The sequence below is a fragment of the Zophobas morio genome, unplaced genomic scaffold (assembly GCF_036711695.1).
Source record: "Zophobas morio isolate AGI-343-1 ecotype UQ-CSIRO unplaced genomic scaffold, CSIRO_AGI_Zmor_V1 ptg000026l, whole genome shotgun sequence".
NCBI lineage: Eukaryota > Metazoa > Arthropoda > Insecta > Coleoptera > Tenebrionidae > Zophobas > Zophobas morio.
In genome coordinates this window covers 13,495,768-13,512,628 of record NW_026972131.1, presented here as the reverse complement: position 1 = coordinate 13,512,628, position 16,861 = coordinate 13,495,768, and the positions used below count along the sequence as shown (strand labels likewise).

The window sequence follows — 16,861 nt, the reverse complement described above, 5'->3', positions numbered from 1 at the left end:
TCGTTTTCGTCTTTTTCGTCCTCTTTGGTCCTTTTCGTCTTGTTTCGTCCCCTTCGCCCTTTTTCGTCCTTTTCGTCCTTTTTGGTCGTTTTCGTCTTTTTCGTCCTGTTTCGTCCTTTTCGTCCTGTTTCGTCCCTTTTCGTCCTTTCTCGTTCTTTTTGGTCGTTTTCGTCCTTGTCGTCCTTTTCGTCCTTTTTCGTCATTTTCGGTCGTTTTCGTCTTTTTCGTCCTCTTTGGTCCTTTTCGTCCTGTTTCGTCCTTTTTCGTCCTTTCTCGTTCTTTTTGGCCGTTTTCGTCCTTGTCGTCCTTTTCGTCCTTTTCGTACTTTTCGGTCCTTTTCGTCCTTTTTGGTCCTTTTCGTCCTTTTGCGTCCTTTCTCGTTCTTTTTGGCCGTTTTCGTCCTTGTCGTCCTTTTCGTCCTTTTCGTACTTTTCGGTCCTTTTCGTCCTTTTTCGTCGTTTTCGTCCTTTTTCGTCCTTTTTGGTCCTTTTTGGTCCTTTTCGTCCTTTATGGTCCTTGTCGTCCTTTTCGTCCTGTTTCATCCCTTTCGTCCTGTTTCGTCCTTTTCGTCCATTTTCGTCCTTTTTCGTCCTTTTTCGTCCTTTATGGTCCTTGTCGTCCTTTTCGTCCTGTTTCATCCCTTTCGTCTTGTTTCGCCTTTTCGTCCATTTTCGTCCTTTTTGGTAGTTTTCGGTCTTTTCGTGCTCTTCGTCCTGTTTCGTCCTTTTCGTCCTTGTCGTCCTTTTCGTCCTTTTTCGTCCTTTTCGGCCGTTTTCGTCTTTTTCGTCCTGTTTCGTCCTTTTCGTCCTGTTTCGTCCCTTTTCGTCCTTTCTCGTTCTTTTTGGTCGTTTTCGTCCTTGTCGTCCTTTTCGTCCTTTTTCGTCCTTTTCGGTAGTTTTCGTCTTTTTCGTCCTTCTTGGTCGTTTTCGTCCTTTTCGTCCATTTTCGTCCTTTTTCGTCCTTCTTGGTCGTTTTCGTCCTTTTCGTCCTTTTTCGTCCTTTTTCGTCCTTTTCGTGTTTTTCGTCCTGTTTCGTCCTTTTTAGTCCTTTTTCGTTCTTTTCGTCCTTTTTGGTCGTTTTCTCTAGAAATTCTAAGCACTTTACTGAATTTGTGAAAATATCCCAAATATGTACTGTGAAAATTCAAAGTCTTCTGTAAATTTCAAAGATTTCAAAGATTCCAAGGGTGCCAAAACTCTAAGGAGTCTGTTGATACTAAATTCACATTATCAAAAAAAAAGCAAAAACTGACTATGTATAAAGATGAAAAAAAAAAAATTCTCAAAGTTAAAGTTGGTAATAATTTTTTGAAGTTGTATTTGTGCGACTGTACTTAGGGGCAAGGGAAATTCTGTCGAAATAACTTTCAACCAATTTTTTTTTTAATTTAAAACCTCCTCGGGGGTGCCAAATTTTTTTTTTTAGAATGTGAAACATCAGTGAATAAGAAAATTCATTACAATTGAGACGAGGGTGGGTGGGCGGGCTTATATTTTACCTTTTTTTTTCTTATATGTACATTGTTTTCTATTCACGACAAGAAAGTGAAAACTTGTTTAAAATGGTCAATTTGTAGACAAGTGTGGCAGACAAAATTGACCATTTTAAACATGCCCCGCCCACCCGCCCTGTCTCAGTTGTGACGAATTTTCTTTGGTCGTGAGCGAGGAGGCGGAGCTTAATTGCAAAATCCCTATTTGTCTACGAGAATAGATAGTCTATTGCGTCATTTAAAAATTTTGCTGAGTAATTCGCCGGTGACTTCTTGGATTTTGTCGTCGTTGTTTTTCTTGGAGGCATTTTCATGAAGACGTACTTAAAGTGTTAATTTTTTGAAAATAACTTCCACCCGATATTTTCGAGTCTCACTTGCGCCTTTTATTATAACATAAAATTAACACTCACAAAATTGTATAAAATACGTGACAACATCCACTGGCTTAATTACCGTGTAAACAACTTATTTACCATTATTATGGCCTGCATATTCCTGTAACGTTTATTACTTAAGACAGCCGGTTACGGTGCCAACGTGGCTTAAACCGAAATTACCCAACACCAGAAAAAAACCGACGAATGCGTTGGCTCTGCACCTATTACAATTAATTATAAAAAAAATACGATTCAACTGTGGACTGAACGCACTTTTAATAAATTTCAAAAAAGATTTTAATATTTCTCATAAATAACGAAAATGTTTCACGTATGCGTCACCCGTCATTAAGAAAAGATGCCAAAAATTTCATATGTAGGCATTGTCTGCGTCCACGCTTTCGCGGGTCCATTTTTAGACCGAGACGAACAAAAACAAATCGAATAAATTTACAAACTTGTGATAACGAGCAATAAAAACGGAATAAAAACAACGCGCGTAAGATTACGTAAGGCGAGCTGCAACCAACAATACAGCTGTTAATTGCCACGTGTATGTATGGTTGCCTACTTTTGGTAAACCGCAAAAGTGAAACCTTGTCACCGCGTTGTACTTACCTTCACATTTCAACCCCTGTTTGTAAATACCGTACAACAAAGAGCCGCAGTGGTCACAAAACGTGGGCGACATGAACGTGTGCACCTTAAACCTGTGGGGCAAATCGATCTTGAACCGTTCCCGCAAATACTACGAAAAACATCGTCAATAAAAATTAATTGATTGTGGATTTAACTCACGATTGTGCTTTCTGATTCTCGACCGGACTCCGGGCATTTCCCCAATAACTTGTCGTGGCACCGTTTGTGGACCGCAGTCTGACAAGCTACAACAACAACAATAAAACAAAAATTAGAGCGACTAGAGTCACTCACATTGACATTGGTAACCCTGTTTGCAAAACCCCCAAAGGAAATCTTTACAGAAGGCACAAAACGTCGGCTGGCGGAAAAATTTCGCCAGAAACTTGTGACCCTTGACTTCGTGTACTCTGAAAATCGAGCATTTAGACGTAGTTTGTTTTTCTATGGTGTGTACCTTTGGTGCTTCACGGCACCTCTTCGTCTCGTTATTTCCTTGCCTCGGCGCTTGTGGAAATCGTCCTCGTCGGAGTCGATGGAGCTGCTCTTCAGTAACGACGTCGTGGAGTTGGCCCCCACAGACCCGTCGTAGTTTCTATGGACCATGACTGCTTGCCTCGGCACTGGCCTCGGTCGTGATTTTCCCTGAGAGGAAAATAGTTAATTGGGTGGCAAGCACGGTTGATTGTTATGTTGATAACGGTAGGTTTTACTATTCCGGTGATAAGTTTAATGACAATTACACGTTTAATTGCTGTTTGATTAAGATACTACAAGTAAATAGAGGCGAAATGTGTTAAGCTAAGAAGACCCAGATAGGCGGCTGGAATGGGTTGAGACGTTAAAAACTCAACCCATTCCAGTTGATTTTAAAAAAACGCTCTTCTGCGTAACATTTTTGAAAATTGCTCCTAACGAAATTAATTTAATAATAGATTGTAAACAAAGAATGTTGCCAATAGCTCAAAAATGAGATTGTTTTATGTTTGAGAACATAAATGCTTCAAATGTATTCGGTCAAACTAAATTTGGAATGTTAAATACTAAATATAATCTCGCTATTTTTAGCATTATCTCGGTATTAATTTACTTTATTGGCTGTGTACAATTTCATTCAAAAACTATACTTTCCATTTTTAAACGTCGATGCAGATTGCGCAATCGGTATTATTACATTCGCAGGAACAATATTATCACGCATAAAAATATTCGTAATTGCCGTTAGCCTTCACAAAAAACACATCAACTCGGAATTACCCTTTCAAAAATTTATTACATCCGTTAAATTTTAATGTCCACTTTTTGACGAATTTCACCGATTAAAGTCCGACGTCACATTTTATTTTGCTAGTAAGACGACGATCCTAAGAACTGGCCAACAGTGGCAACTTCGGTTACCGTTAAATAAACGTCGAAATAAAAACAAATACTACAAAATGTGTATGTCAATAAAGCCCGGCCAAAGACAAATAAATGCTGAAGTGTGGGTCCGAAAATACAGATTTTACAGCTCTTAGAGAATGTGAAGACACACCGATTTTGTGGAAGCTAAACCATTTGTGATTTATTAAACCGTTATTAATTTTAGCGGCGGGAATAAAAACCTATTAATACCCTCAAACACTCAATGTTTTGCTCTACATCATGCTTTTGACACATTGCAGTGGGTGTATTTTGGGAGCGTTTTAATTATGATTAAAAAATAACATCGAACGAAAAAATTGGCCACTCGGATCGAATTAGATAATAAAATAAAATCCTCGCGGGAGTTTATTAGACAATAAATAAACCGAAATAAATTTATGGGTTCTAAAAATATACGTACCCTTTTGACCATCGAAACACCGAAACGAGAGTAACCGACATTGCTAAAAACCTAATTTTTCTCAGTGTGTTGTTTCTTTAATCTCGTTAGTCTCGCTCTAAGCAGTTTATCTAATTTGAAGGCTTCCTTAACCTTATAATACTGATTTTGTGTACACCAGGCGTCTAAAAAACGCCCCATAATTCACTCAGTCAATGCAAATGCGATTATAAACCGACCCGATGATGGATCGCTTTCCTCAATTCCGCGCTTCTTTACACTCTTGGCAAAGAAAAAGCACGTGCTTCCAATTGAAATTGATGTTTGAATAAACACCGCAGTTCCGAAAACATCAAATCGATTTCGATTTAATTAACTTTATGAGCGCACTTCAATCTCGTGCTCAAAAATATTATGTAACACAGAAAAATTCGACTCACTTCGACATAGTTCCTGGGAATCCTGTCGTGTTTACGGTGAGTGTTGCTGGAATTCGAACTTGTCCGCTTTTTATAGTGAGATCCACCCGTGAACATCATCGTGGGGCTTTCATTGGACGGTCTTCCGTTTCTTCGTCTTGAACACCTTTGTACTATTCGTCATTTTGAGAAATCAAAAATTTCCGAAGCGCGCCACTTTTCGAGAATCAGGCACACTATCACTTTGTAAAAATAAACTCTTAGTCACATATTTCCCAAATATCGAACCGTCGACTTTAAAATAAATGCATTAACTAATTAGCTACTTGATACATGGAATTCGTCGGTTTATTACAAACACGTAGTGTTTTGATTTCAACAAAAACGTTTATTTTAAACACGACATGCGACAAAGAACACTGGGGACTTTCGGGGTGGTAGGAACCGCTCGAATCGTACGAAATTTTCGAAAATAGGCCGAACTTGGAAATTTTCTTGGAAGTAACTTTGTTTCACCATTTAGCTAGTTCATTTTGACTCAAGTATGCGCTATATGTTTACACCGAGACGCCGTGGCAGGCTTTTTATTTTTAGACAACGGAGATTTAATTTAACATCGGTACAAGCTTACTGTACAAGTGCGGACACTTTTTCATCGCACATTTAAAAAAAATACGCATCCAAACGCAATTTGTTAAACTCTAGACGAAAAATCTGTATAACTAAAAGCGCAAAGGTTGCAAATTTCAAAAATTCAAACTTCGCGCCATCGTAATGACAGTAGTAAAGTCGCGCCGGTAAAGCAGATACCTGCGTCCCTCTTTCAGTCAACACAGCTGCGAAGATGGTAGGTGGTCAACTTTGTGTGTAAATTTTACAAAAATCTAAGTCATCCGTTGCATAAATTATCACAAATTGGGTGTAGTGTCTTTTGAACGTGCCCCCTACAACTATCGTGTGACTATTTATTCAAAAATTATTTTTTTTGCGAAGTTAGGTTATGTCAACATTTCTAATGTCGGGGTTTGTTTTAGACGAAAGGTACTTCCAGCTTTGGTAAGCGTCGCAATAAGACACACACGTTGTGTCGTAGATGCGGTAGGTCTTCGTACCACATCCAGAAGTCTCAGTGTGCCCAATGTGGCTACCCTTCTGCTAAACTACGGTCATGTAAGTATTCCCCGATTTTACAAACGCGTTTGCTTTATAGTCATGTTTTAGACAACTGGTCTGTCAAAGCCAAAAGGAGGAAGACCACCGGAACTGGCAGACTCCGCCACTTGAAAATTGTGCGAAGGCGTTTCCGCAATGGATTCCGCGAGGGTGGAAAACCAGCCCCCAAGAAATCCACGTAGTTGTTATAGCCCGTAACAATAAATTTATCGTATAAAGAGGTGTTTTATTACGGTACCTGGTGCGAGCAAACCAATTTTCTGTCCATAAAACTAAAAACGACGTTGTTAGTGTTACATTGCTCCCATTAAAATCAACAATATTACCCCCACCACGTTGATGACGTAACTCGGGATCTACTAGGAAGTCAGGGTTCACGTAAATAACTATTAACTATTTTTTTATTAGTTATTCCCTTAATAAATATGTACACAAGTCAACTAAACGGCCTTAATTTATCTGAAACTGGTGAATGTTAGTGTCCTGATACGTGTAAATGACCGTTTCCGTGCCCCCCGGCTCCGCTGCAATAAGATTCCGCGACGTGATCGTTGTGTCTGAAAAATATCACCATTATTCATTTTAACACACTAGAAAAAATTTAGTAAGTATGCAATGGTTGTTAGTGGAATAAAGTCTTACTATAACTCTCGTCTGCCGCTTCTTCGAACGCCAGTTCGCTGGGTTGCAAATTCTTGTCGCTTTTGGCCGCCTGCAACACACTATTTACTCCCTAATCGTACGACAACTACAAAACCTGCCTCTCTATACTTGAGCAAATAAATCTTCAACGGCTCTACATAATTATCAAACCCTAATGAACTCATCGCGTACAAAATATCCTCGCCGTTGATCGTTTTCCGCTTTTCCATGTAGCAGCGATCGCTCGCTTCGCTCGTAATAAAACTAATAAACTCAGAAACGCACTCTTGGACACATTCGCGTGCGTCTTTGGCGATCTGGAAGGTACAATTTAAAACCCAAAAATTCTTCGCTTAGCGAAGCATACTTTATCTACCTTTCCTGTTTCTGGGATTGCTTTTTTCATGATTTTCGCGACGTTGGCGATGGGGAGAAAGCGGTCTTGTTCTCGAAGGGGCGTTCCAACTTTATCGATGGGGTCGTGGTTGGAGTCGTCGGTGTTTTCGGCAGTGAGTTGCTCTTGTTCGTCTGAAAAGCGACGCTTTTACACAGTTTGGGTCAAATTGGTGAATTTACCGTCCATTTCTTCGACTTGTACCATGTATTGGTCGGTTGCGAGGGCAAACGTGTGAGTGATGTCATCCGACAACTCCGCTTTTTCCATAGCAATGAACGACTTATTGTAGTTTAATTAGTAACAAAACGGGACTGATTGTGGAAACGTTGTATTCAGTGTTTTTTACACATATTTTGTTTATTTTTTCGGTAAACAAGACACTGGGTTGACATTTGCACGTACGTATCAACTTAGTTTGTTACTAAAAATGACAAGTGACAACGAATTTCCCTAGACACTTCTGACGTCACGTATCACTAAAGTCAATAGTTTATCAAAAACGTAAATAATTCAAAATGATTACACGATGTTCGGGATTTTAACAGAAAATGAAATTATACACATATCTCAGGATCGGCTTAATTTTTTCAGTAGCTTTGGTGATTTTTTACTTCTACAGTATTAAAATACTTAACAATAAGGGGGATGTAAACGAAGAAGAGGAAAGCCACAAAGTAACAAAACAGTATGAAGAAACAACGGAACGAATCGAATTTAAAAGGTCTGGTTGTTTTTAAAACCAAAATAAAACTACTTTAGTGTGTTTGTAGAACTGACATCGTCGTCGCGGTGGTGGCATGTGGGGACCGACTGCTAGAAACCCTCAACATGCTAAAATCGGCACTAATGTTCACCAAAGAGAAACTAAACTTCATTATTTTCGCAGAAGACGCTTTGATTGAAAGTTTTAATCAAAAAGTAAGTCGGTGGTTGCTTTTCAAACCAAATAACTTTGATTGATTGTAGTTGGAAGAATGGAAACTGGTAACAAACAACGCTTTCACGTTCAACGTGATGACACTAACGTTTCCTACGAAAGACGCGGACGAGTGGAAAAGCTTGTTCAAGCCGTGTGCCGCCCAGAGACTGTTCCTACCGGTGTGTACCCCCTTGACACCAATTTACACTAACTGAGTTATTTTAGAACATACTGAAAGACGTGGACTCTGTTCTTTACATGGATACGGACACGTTGTTTCTGACTCCGGTGGAAAGCATCTGGACCTACTTCCACAAAATGAATTCTAGTCAAATGGCGGCGCTTGCCCCAGAGCACGAAGATCCAAACGTTGGTTGGTACAACCGCTTCGCCAAACACCCATTTTATGGAAAATTAGGTACGAAATAATTATTTTTTTTGTCATTTTAATTGTTATGACCGACAGGTGTTAATTCTGGCGTCATGTTGATGAATCTGACACGAATGCGGGCGTTCCAGTGGAGCGAATACGTCGTTCCTATTTATAGAAAGTATAAACTAAAAATCACGTGGGGTGACCAAGATATCATCAATATTATATTCCATTATCACCCAGGTAACCCTTTGGGACTGAATTCCAATGTATACAGACCCGTGTTTCAGGAAAATTATATTTATATTCGTGTAGATACAACTTCAGACCTGATCACTGCATGTACATGAGTGTGTGTAAACCGGCGGAAAAGTACGGAGTTGCTGTCATTCACGGGTCCCGCGGGTTCTTCCACTCAGAAAAACAACCAGTTTTTCAGGCGATTTACAGAGCTTTTGAGGAGGTACAAAACCCAACTGAATAACCCGATTTAACGTTGTTTTCGTAGTTTCAGTTAGGTGGCGACACATTCAAGGACTTTTATCAGCCTCTGGAGACGTACTTGGAGCAAACCCAGAACACTAATTGCGGCCACATCAAAGACGTCTTTCTTAAAAATGTTCAACGTTTTGTAGACGTTGACAATCAGTTGTAGAATTAATAAGAATCTCGTGCAATTAATTTATGTTAAGTTCATGCCTAAAGTGAACAACGAAGCTGTCCGTAACTAGAAAATTTTTATTTATACACATATTTATACTTTTATAAGTGCTGCTAATTTAAGTGAGAATATATTTTTAGCCGCCATTGTGTCATTTGGGGTTTTTTCATTTCACCCTAGAACCACCCGAAAAACTAGGTTATGTAACCGGCAACATAACCCTATGACATAACCTAAAAGTAAAATGATACGAAATGCTTTAAAAACGACTTTCGCGCTTAATATTTTCGGAACGAGTGACGTCGGGAGTCAAGATCTGTTAAACAGGAGTACGCAAACGGAAAAAAAGGCGGACATAGCGAAAATCGAGAATGAGACAGGTTGGGAGAGGGTGCAACGAATGTTCCAAGTGGAGTCAGTATTCGTGTTTTTGCTAATCAAATTTGGTTAAATTGAGCAATTTTAGCGAGTTTGGCGAACTTAGCAAAGAGGTGGTCACGGTGATGCACGTAGGGGCGATGAGCCTGTTCGTCGGGGCCCTCTATGGGGGCGTCATTCATAGTCGAGTGGCTTACATGAACTTTATAAAAAACAACCAAGCGACGGCTTTTAATGACCACTTAGAGGCAAAAGTGAGTGTTTTCGGGTGGTTAATTTTGTGTAAAGTACGTTTTGTAACAGAAACGTCTACAAGACGCAGTCACGAAAAGTTTTGGCAAAGGGGCGTGGAAATGGGCGTGGAGGTTGTCCCTTTTTTGCTCCACTTTTGTGTAAGGACTATTTATTATACTATTGTTTATTAATTTGTTTGTTTAGAGGCGTTTCAACTACCATATCTGTATATAGAGGGAAAACAGGGATTTTGGATTATGTTGCAGCAGGTTTAGTTAGCGGTTCGCTGTACAAGTTAAATTCGGGGCCGCGAGGGATGATTGTAGGTGGCGGTTTAGGTCTGTTAATTTTTCAACCCTTAAAAACGTAATCACGTACCCTTATTAGGGTCAGTGTTAGGACTAATGGCGGGTTCAGTCACTCTAGGAATCCTCAGTTTAACAGGAATGACAATGGAAGAGGCGCGGTATTGGCAGTACTACTGGCGACAGGAAAGGCAAAACTACATCCAGAAAAGCCAGGCCGAATACTGCGCCAAAGAGGAAGGAGGGATGATTCTGTACCACAACGAAAAAATCGGTGCGGCCGGAAAGGATCTACAAAATTTAGAAAAACGTGTTGAAAACAGTAAATAAATGTATAAAGATTGCATTTATTTTAAATATCTAAGTAACACAAAAGCGCTGATAAACAAAAATAATACTTACACCCACGATGAGCTTGACTTGTTCGAATATAAAAATATTTGTTATGAAAAAGCTATAAAAACGTCTACTTGAGCACGTATTAACGAAAATAAATAATTTTATTAAGCGATAAACAACCACCGTTTCAATTTTCCGCGTTTTGAGACTTAGTCATCCGCTTTGGTCCTCTGTTTGGGGGCCCCTTGGGTTTGGCAAACTTAGGACGGTGTAGATTTTTTGTTGGATGTATTTCCTCGTACAAGAAGTTTTCAGTTAGTTCTGTCCCGGAATCAATTTCCACCTAAAATCGCCTGTCACTTGAAACGTACCAACATATATTTAAGTCACCTTTTTTATTATTTCGAGACCCAAGTTTGTTATTGTATCAGTCAGTGGATTTTTACAACTAGAGTACAGCATACGTTCTTTAATAGGGCAACTATATCCAGGCATAGAATAAATAAATACTATATTTTCCATATAATCTCCTTCATGGGTGTGCTTGAAATTGTACAAGTGGTATCTCCCACTATCTTCAGGAACTTTAGAAGGAAGTTTCTCAATACTGATGTTCTCAGCAATAACTAAATGAATTGTTTCTTCTTCAATATCTAAACACACACGATAAAAGAGAGTCATTTTCGCCCCAATACTCACTTATTTTAAGTTGTAAATAGTCATATGAACCTCTCGCCATGTCAATAATGGCTTGCTTAGCCGCTTGTGTTATTGGAAAGGCCACACCTGTTAAAGTTTGTTGTTTACTGTCTACACTTATATCAGTATGAACTTCAGTTTTCCGGAGTTCTTGGAGTTCTTCTTCTCTTATTGTTAGTGGCGCGGGGGCCACGGAAGCTTTTTTGTACTTTTGGTACCCGTTCAAGGTTATATCACTCTAAAAACCCGATCTACTAAAGTTACAAATTTGATTTTAATTGTTACCAAAATGGTGCCATGCAGTTCCTCTTTAATTTGCGACGTCCCGAATTCTTGTTTCAGGGTTGCTTTAGTGGAAGCGTATAACATTTTCTGGCGAATGGGGGCCGTGTCAGGCGACCAACTTACAAAAAGCCATTCGTACCCGGATGAGTTCTTGGAGTCTAGTCTAAATTGACCAACACTAGCAAAGTACGACAAACGATTCATTATTTACCTGTACAAGAGATAACAAGGTTGGTTTTCTTCTATTAGTGGTGTTATACATTTATCAAAGTCTTTCTCCCAAGTGGATTTAACGTCTTTGTGACTGGCAAGAACTAGCTGTTCTGGAACCAAAACGCGCACATTACGGGCGAGAAAACCCAGAAACGAACAAAATTTACCATTTTCGATCGAAATTTTCACGATTCTGACTTTGCCGTCTCGACATTTACCCAAAAATTTCTTCAAGTCATCGTTGGCTACAATGACAGACAAAATTAACGTCACTTATTGAAAAACCAACCCAAATTGGGGTTGTTTCGATATTTACCTTTAATTCCAGTTTGGTGAGACATTTTTTGTGAAAAAAATCATTTAATAATTTGCCACAAAGCCGAAAATATCCCCGCCCACTGAGACGGCAAGTGTCAAATTGACAAGTCGGCGAGACGTGGGGACTTTGCGTTTTCGAGGTTTGTGCACTTTGGGTTGAAACACCGTCTTAAAAAATAAATTCGCTTTATAAAACGAAGCACTGTTTCAAGTTCGTAACGTTTTTAGTCACGCTTGACTTTGCAGCTGTGTTTTTGTGGTGTTAACTGGTGTTAATTTAAATCTGGTTGTTTTTGTCGTCAGGTTGCCCCTCTTGTTTGTTTTATTTTTGTTGTGGCCTGTCAAATGTGTCACTTTGTCAATGAGTCAAAATGACCTGGTGCAGTGTTCCTAGTTACAATTTAATTATAATAGACCGATAATATTAAATAAATATGTGAAAGTATTGTGTTTAGCGTTCCGGGACACTGTAAGTTCTAGTCCGAGTCAGTAATCACAAATCTGAGGTCCTTGGTTGTTTTTCAAAATCTATCAAGTTTGCTTTTTTTAGATGATTGCAATGGAGGATAACAACACAATGACTTTTGTTTGTTCGGAACTATCGTCTACAATGTTCCAAAAATTATACGACCAAAAGAAGTCGAACAGATTCTGCGATCTGACTTTGCACGTCAACAACAAAGTCATCAAAGCCCACCGTAACGTACTCGCATGCAGTTCTCCCTATTTCGATTCAATACTAAAACATCACAAAATAATCAGAGAACAACTAATTATAACTTGCTTAGATAGTGAAATTTTTAACACAATACTGACATACATGTATACAGGCGAGATCACTATTGAACACTCGAATGTAGAAGAGCTACTCAAGCTAGCCGATCACTTTATAATAACTAAAGTAATAGAGTATTGCATAGAATTTTTAGGAACCAAACTGAATTTAGATAATTGTCTCTTTACATATTTTTTAACGCAACGTTTTAAATTGAAACATTTAGGAAATATAGTTGAGAATTGGATAATGAGTCACATTGATGAGGTCTGCGACGGGGACGAAATCATCAGCTTAAACGTCCACGAGCTGCAGGATTTCTTCAGAAATAAAGTAACAAATTACGAATTTGTAACGCACTTTTCATGAATTTTTTTAGAGTTTCGTGCTATCGACTGCCAAAGCTTTAAACGTGTTGTCACAATGGGTTTTACACAACGTCGAAAAACGTGAACATTACTTCGATAGACTTATCAAATGTTTTCCCGCGAATTCTCTAGAGCCCGCCGAAGTTTTCAAGCACCTAGATACCTGCATTTTGTATAGCAAAAGCGAGCTGTCGTTGTACCGATTTCTGGACTACTTGGTCCAGAACAACTGGATGCTGTCTAATTTTAAGTCGCGCTACGACGGTCTGCACATAAAATACGGACAGGTACCCATTTGGCGATAAAAGTCTTCGTCGCACGTAATAATTCAGTTGCAGCTGATTTCGTGCAACAAACACGAGGAAGAAGACTCGAAATCGGACAAGATTATCGTTTCAGAGAAGAACGACTCGAACTCGTCGCAGAACAATTTTAGTTCAGTATTAGTTAAAGCGAAACTGCGGAACAAAAAGCAACTCATTTTGAAAAGACTGATGTTATTTGGTTTAAAACCTAGCTTAAGAATGGCGGCGTTGAAGATGCTCACGTCGAAGAAGAAGAGTTTGCCGGTGACGGATTCGGGGCAGGACGAAGAAGGTAAAAAAATTGGTCGAAAGAACTTTCCTCGCTTCTGAAACACAATGAAACATATCCAACTTTTTCGAAAAATTATAAAATTTGATTTTGCGGATTTCATATTTTTTGAGAACCCCTATAAGTTGAAATAAACATATGTAAATATGTAAAGGAGCATGCTACGCGTATGTTTCTAATGAGTTTTTACTTTACAAAAATTTTTCAAGGACACGTATATCAACTTCGATTGGTGCACTCCAATACTAAAAATTACAGTATTGTATTCCCAAAATTTTCAGGGAAAATGGAGTGAGCCTAATTTAATCAATACAATAAATTGACACATTCATAAATTTTTTGAGCCACCTGTATAAGCAAAATTAAAAAAAAAACTCATATTTTGCACATTTCGGGTAGATTTAGGAATTTAACTGGTTTCTATGGAAATTTGCAATTTAACACCTTTAAATTTCACAAGTTTTTACAACATTAGTAGGGGTAAAATCAGTTTTATCTTAAGAAATACTAGGCCCGCCCACCCGCCCTCTATTTTCTCAGAGGATATGTCATTTGCCGAAATCAGTTTTATCTTAAGTAAGACTGATTTTGGCAAATGCCATAAACTCTAAGAAAGTAGGGGGCAGGTGGGCGGGGCTAGCACTTGCCAAAATAAGACTAATGTTAGCAAGTACATTGATTAAATGCAAGTACTAGCCCCGCCCACCTGCCCTTTATTTTCTCAGAGACTAGTACTTGCTAGTGTTTACTATGATAAGTCTTATTTGGGCAAATCATATATCGTCTGAGAAAGTAGGGGGCGGGTGGGCGGGGCTAGTACTTGCTAAGGTAAAACTTATTTTGGCAAATGATATAAACTCTGAGAAAGTAGGGGGATGGTGGGCGAGTTAAATTCTTAAATCTGATTGGATATTTATTTTTTAATAACTTTTAGTTTTTTTCTGCGACACCTTGTATAAGCAAATTTAAAAAATATTAATTATGTATTAAAAATAAATCACAAGTATAGAATCATAATATTTTGCCCATTTAAGATAGGACATATTCATCAAAATTTTGAGGTGACGTCATCAATTTTTTAGGGGGGATGAGCAAACATTTTGATCAAATCAAAAATTTACCATGCTTATAACTTTAAAACATCAAGAAAAAACAAAAAATAGGTCTCCCGTTTCCGTCTGTATCCATTTTTATTTAACAAACGAAACTACTGGAGCGATTGTTGTCAAATTTTGTATATATATTTGGAATATCATGTAGATCGTTAAATACTATGACGTCATCTTCAAAATTTAAAATAAAAAGTTTTTTTAATTTTATAAAATAAGATACTCCTGCACTTATGGTGTGTGAATCCGTGTCGCATTTTGCATATTTTTGAACATTTTAAAGGACGATTCTGGAAAAACCATTGAGTTATCGAACAAATGAAAACGGATATGACTTCTAGGGCCAGAAATCTACAAGAAAATGTATTTAGTGAAATTTCGAAAATTTTGTTGAAAATTGGTCGAAAATTGGGCCAATTTTGCATATTTTTGAATATTTCAAAGCACGATTCTGGAAAAACCATTCGACTTATGGAAGAAATGAAAGCGGATATGACTTCTGCGGCCCGAAATCTACAAGAAAATGTATTTAGTGAAATTTCGAAAATTTTGTTGAAAATTGGTCGAAAATTGGGCGCATTTTGCATATTTTTGAACATTTTAAAGGACGATTCTGGAAAAACCATTGAGTTATCGCAGAAATGAAAGCGGATATGACTTCTAGGGCCAGAAATTTACAAGAAAATGTATTTAGTGAAATTTCGAAAATTTTGTTGAAAATTGGGCGCATTTTGCATATTTTTGAACATTTTAAAGGACGGTTCTGGAAAAACCATTGGAGTTGTCGAAGAAATGAAAGCGGATATGACTTCTGCGGCCCGAAATCTACAAGAAAATGTATTTAGTGAAATTTCGAAAATTTCGTTGAAAATTGGTGAAATTTTTCGAAGAAATGAAGCTAAATTAAATTCTGGGTATCAAAAAAATCTATTCAGATAATTTTCAAAGATGGTCGAAAATTTCATAAGGAAAAATTGAGCTTTTGGAAAAGTTGCCTAAAAATTAAAAAATCTCAATGTGCTGCTTTCAAAGACTTTTTTTTTTTTAATTCTAAAAATTCACAAAAACTTCTACAGCTTGAGATCAATAACAGGAATTTTATTACGTATATATTTAATCAATGTATGAAGGATAACAATTTTTTAGAATTTCAATATTCACAACGAGTAACATCAGCAATTTTGCCTTTTCAGGACAATATATTTAAAACGTTTAATATGGTAAATTTTTATCAGGAAACATCGATTTTACAAATAAGCTCCGCCCCTCGGTCTGACAACGAATGAAAAATTCATCACAATTGAGACGCGGGTGGGTGGGAGGGGCTTATTTTTTGGATTGTTTTTCTTAACATATATAGTGTATTTTAACAACATTTAAAAACATGTTTCACATAATAGTTTCTTGTAGAGAAATAAGCATTTTGCAATAAACTCCGCCCTTCGACTCACAACGAATAAAAACGTTAGCACGATTGAAATGCGGGTGGGTGGGTGGGCGGGGTTTATATTTTGCGTTTGTTTTTCTTAATATATGCACGTCCTTTTGCTTTCACGACAAGAGACTGAAAATATGTTTAAAAGGGTAAATTAATAGAGAAATGTATGGGATAAAATTTACCATTTTAAACATGTTTTCAGTTTCTTGTTATGGAAGAAAAACAATATATATTAAGAAGAAGAAAAAATGCAAAACATAAGCCCCACCCACCCACCCTATCTCAATTGTGACGCATTTTTTTTTTTGTTCGTCGTTAGTCAAAGGGGGCGGAGCTTAACTGCAAAATCCGTATTTTTCTACAAGAATTACCATATGAAGCGTGTTCTTCAGTGGTGGTGTTGCTCGGAAAAAACTATATGTATCAAGTAAAGAGTAAAAAAAAAAAAGAAAAAACAAAATATAATGCTCTAAAATCTTGTAAATATTTTAAAGTTATCGTAATCATGGTAAATCGTTATGCAAAATGTATCTGTTTATCAACCCCAAAAATTGATTACGTCATCTCAAAATTTTGTCGAATAAATCCTATCCAAAATATGCAAAACATCAGTCCATGAATGAAAAAGTCAATTTATTTATCATACTTGTAGCCTTCTTTTCACAACAAGAAACTTAAAACATGTTGAAAATGGTAAATTTTTATAGAGAAATATGGATTTTGAAATTACCTCTTCCGTTTGACAACGAATAAAAAATTCATCACAATTGAGATCGGGTGGGTGGGCGGGGTTTAATATTTGTTTGTTTTTTTTTTAATATGTAGAGTTTTCTGTCAACAACAGGATGTTGGATATGTTTTCAGTTTCTTGTTGGGGAAAAAAGACTTCGTATATTAAGAAAAAATG

General features: G+C 37.6%; 7 protein-coding genes across 12 annotated transcripts in view; 4 read left to right on the top strand and 3 right to left on the bottom strand.

The window, feature by feature from the left end:
• The window catches only part of Pkcdelta (Protein kinase C delta), a 45,692-nt gene extending 40,377 nt beyond the window's left edge, over positions 1 to 5,315 (bottom strand). The window contains exons 1-5 of one of the 2 annotated variants that reach the window (XM_064066195.1): positions 4,756 to 5,315; positions 2,969 to 3,156; positions 2,806 to 2,921; positions 2,671 to 2,756; positions 2,491 to 2,620 (exon numbers count right to left, since the gene is read on the bottom strand). In XM_064066195.1, coding sequence (XP_063922265.1) covers positions 2,491 to 2,620; positions 2,671 to 2,756; positions 2,806 to 2,921; positions 2,969 to 3,156; positions 4,756 to 4,854 — 619 coding nt within the window. In that variant the 5' untranslated portion in view covers positions 4,855 to 5,315. The remainder of the gene's footprint in view (positions 1 to 2,490; positions 2,621 to 2,670; positions 2,757 to 2,805; positions 2,922 to 2,968; positions 3,157 to 4,755) is intronic. The other variant, XM_064066194.1, reaches the window with a different exon arrangement.
• Positions 5,316 to 5,480: 165 nt separating this feature from the next.
• On the top strand, positions 5,481 to 6,125 carry LOC135136752 (large ribosomal subunit protein eL37). Its single transcript, XM_064066209.1, has 3 exons — positions 5,481 to 5,581; positions 5,769 to 5,904; positions 5,956 to 6,125. Exons 1-3 carry the CDS (start codon positions 5,579 to 5,581, stop codon positions 6,087 to 6,089), a joined length of 273 nt encoding a protein of 90 aa, XP_063922279.1. The 5' UTR covers positions 5,481 to 5,578; the 3' UTR covers positions 6,090 to 6,125.
• Positions 6,126 to 6,290: 165 nt separating this feature from the next.
• On the bottom strand, positions 6,291 to 7,380 carry LOC135136750 (uncharacterized). 3 transcript variants are annotated; one of them, XM_064066206.1, is made up of 5 exons: positions 7,126 to 7,380; positions 6,917 to 7,077; positions 6,669 to 6,866; positions 6,550 to 6,619; positions 6,291 to 6,464 (listed from the first exon to the last, which is right to left on the bottom strand). In XM_064066206.1, the coding sequence occupies exons 1-5, from the start codon at positions 7,211 to 7,213 to the stop codon at positions 6,358 to 6,360; spliced, it is 624 nt and encodes a 207-aa protein (XP_063922276.1). In that variant the 5' UTR covers positions 7,214 to 7,380; the 3' UTR covers positions 6,291 to 6,357. The 3 variants fall into 3 exon arrangements, with proteins under 3 accessions (XP_063922276.1, XP_063922277.1, XP_063922278.1); XM_064066207.1 differs by having other exon boundaries at positions 6,926 to 7,077; positions 7,126 to 7,379; XM_064066208.1 differs by having other exon boundaries at positions 6,423 to 6,497.
• A 15-nt stretch (positions 7,381 to 7,395) lies between these two features.
• Positions 7,396 to 9,045, top strand: LOC135136747 (glucoside xylosyltransferase 2). Its single transcript, XM_064066201.1, has 7 exons — positions 7,396 to 7,667; positions 7,717 to 7,864; positions 7,913 to 8,044; positions 8,091 to 8,283; positions 8,332 to 8,481; positions 8,529 to 8,701; positions 8,747 to 9,045. Exons 1-7 carry the CDS (start codon positions 7,495 to 7,497, stop codon positions 8,891 to 8,893), a joined length of 1,116 nt encoding a protein of 371 aa, XP_063922271.1. The 5' UTR covers positions 7,396 to 7,494; the 3' UTR covers positions 8,894 to 9,045.
• A 24-nt stretch (positions 9,046 to 9,069) lies between these two features.
• Positions 9,070 to 10,160, top strand: LOC135136749 (RPII140-upstream gene protein). Of its 2 annotated transcripts, none has more exons than XM_064066205.1 (5): positions 9,070 to 9,313; positions 9,366 to 9,531; positions 9,581 to 9,669; positions 9,716 to 9,849; positions 9,929 to 10,160. In XM_064066205.1, the coding sequence occupies exons 1-5, from the start codon at positions 9,144 to 9,146 to the stop codon at positions 10,144 to 10,146; spliced, it is 777 nt and encodes a 258-aa protein (XP_063922275.1). In that variant the 5' UTR covers positions 9,070 to 9,143; the 3' UTR covers positions 10,147 to 10,160. The 2 variants fall into 2 exon arrangements, with proteins under 2 accessions (XP_063922275.1, XP_063922274.1); XM_064066204.1 differs by having other exon boundaries at positions 9,071 to 9,313; positions 9,899 to 10,160.
• Positions 10,144 to 11,787, bottom strand: LOC135136748 (twinfilin). The gene is made up of 7 exons (XM_064066203.1): positions 11,669 to 11,787; positions 11,520 to 11,597; positions 11,351 to 11,462; positions 11,140 to 11,302; positions 10,855 to 11,092; positions 10,546 to 10,808; positions 10,144 to 10,498 (listed from the first exon to the last, which is right to left on the bottom strand). The coding sequence occupies exons 1-7, from the start codon at positions 11,691 to 11,693 to the stop codon at positions 10,343 to 10,345; spliced, it is 1,035 nt and encodes a 344-aa protein (XP_063922273.1). The 5' UTR covers positions 11,694 to 11,787; the 3' UTR covers positions 10,144 to 10,342.
• A 112-nt stretch (positions 11,788 to 11,899) lies between these two features.
• LOC135136744 (zinc finger protein 300-like) overlaps positions 11,900 to 16,861 on the top strand; it is a 29,553-nt gene continuing 24,591 nt past the window's right edge. The window contains exons 1-4 of one of the 2 annotated variants that reach the window (XM_064066197.1): positions 11,900 to 12,139; positions 12,221 to 12,778; positions 12,825 to 13,100; positions 13,152 to 13,410. In XM_064066197.1, the coding sequence (XP_063922267.1) occupies positions 12,221 to 12,778; positions 12,825 to 13,100; positions 13,152 to 13,410 (1,093 nt within the window). In that variant the 5' untranslated portion in view covers positions 11,900 to 12,139. Of the gene's footprint in view, positions 12,140 to 12,220; positions 12,779 to 12,824; positions 13,101 to 13,145; positions 13,411 to 16,861 lie in introns of both variants that reach the window. The other variant, XM_064066196.1, reaches the window with a different exon arrangement.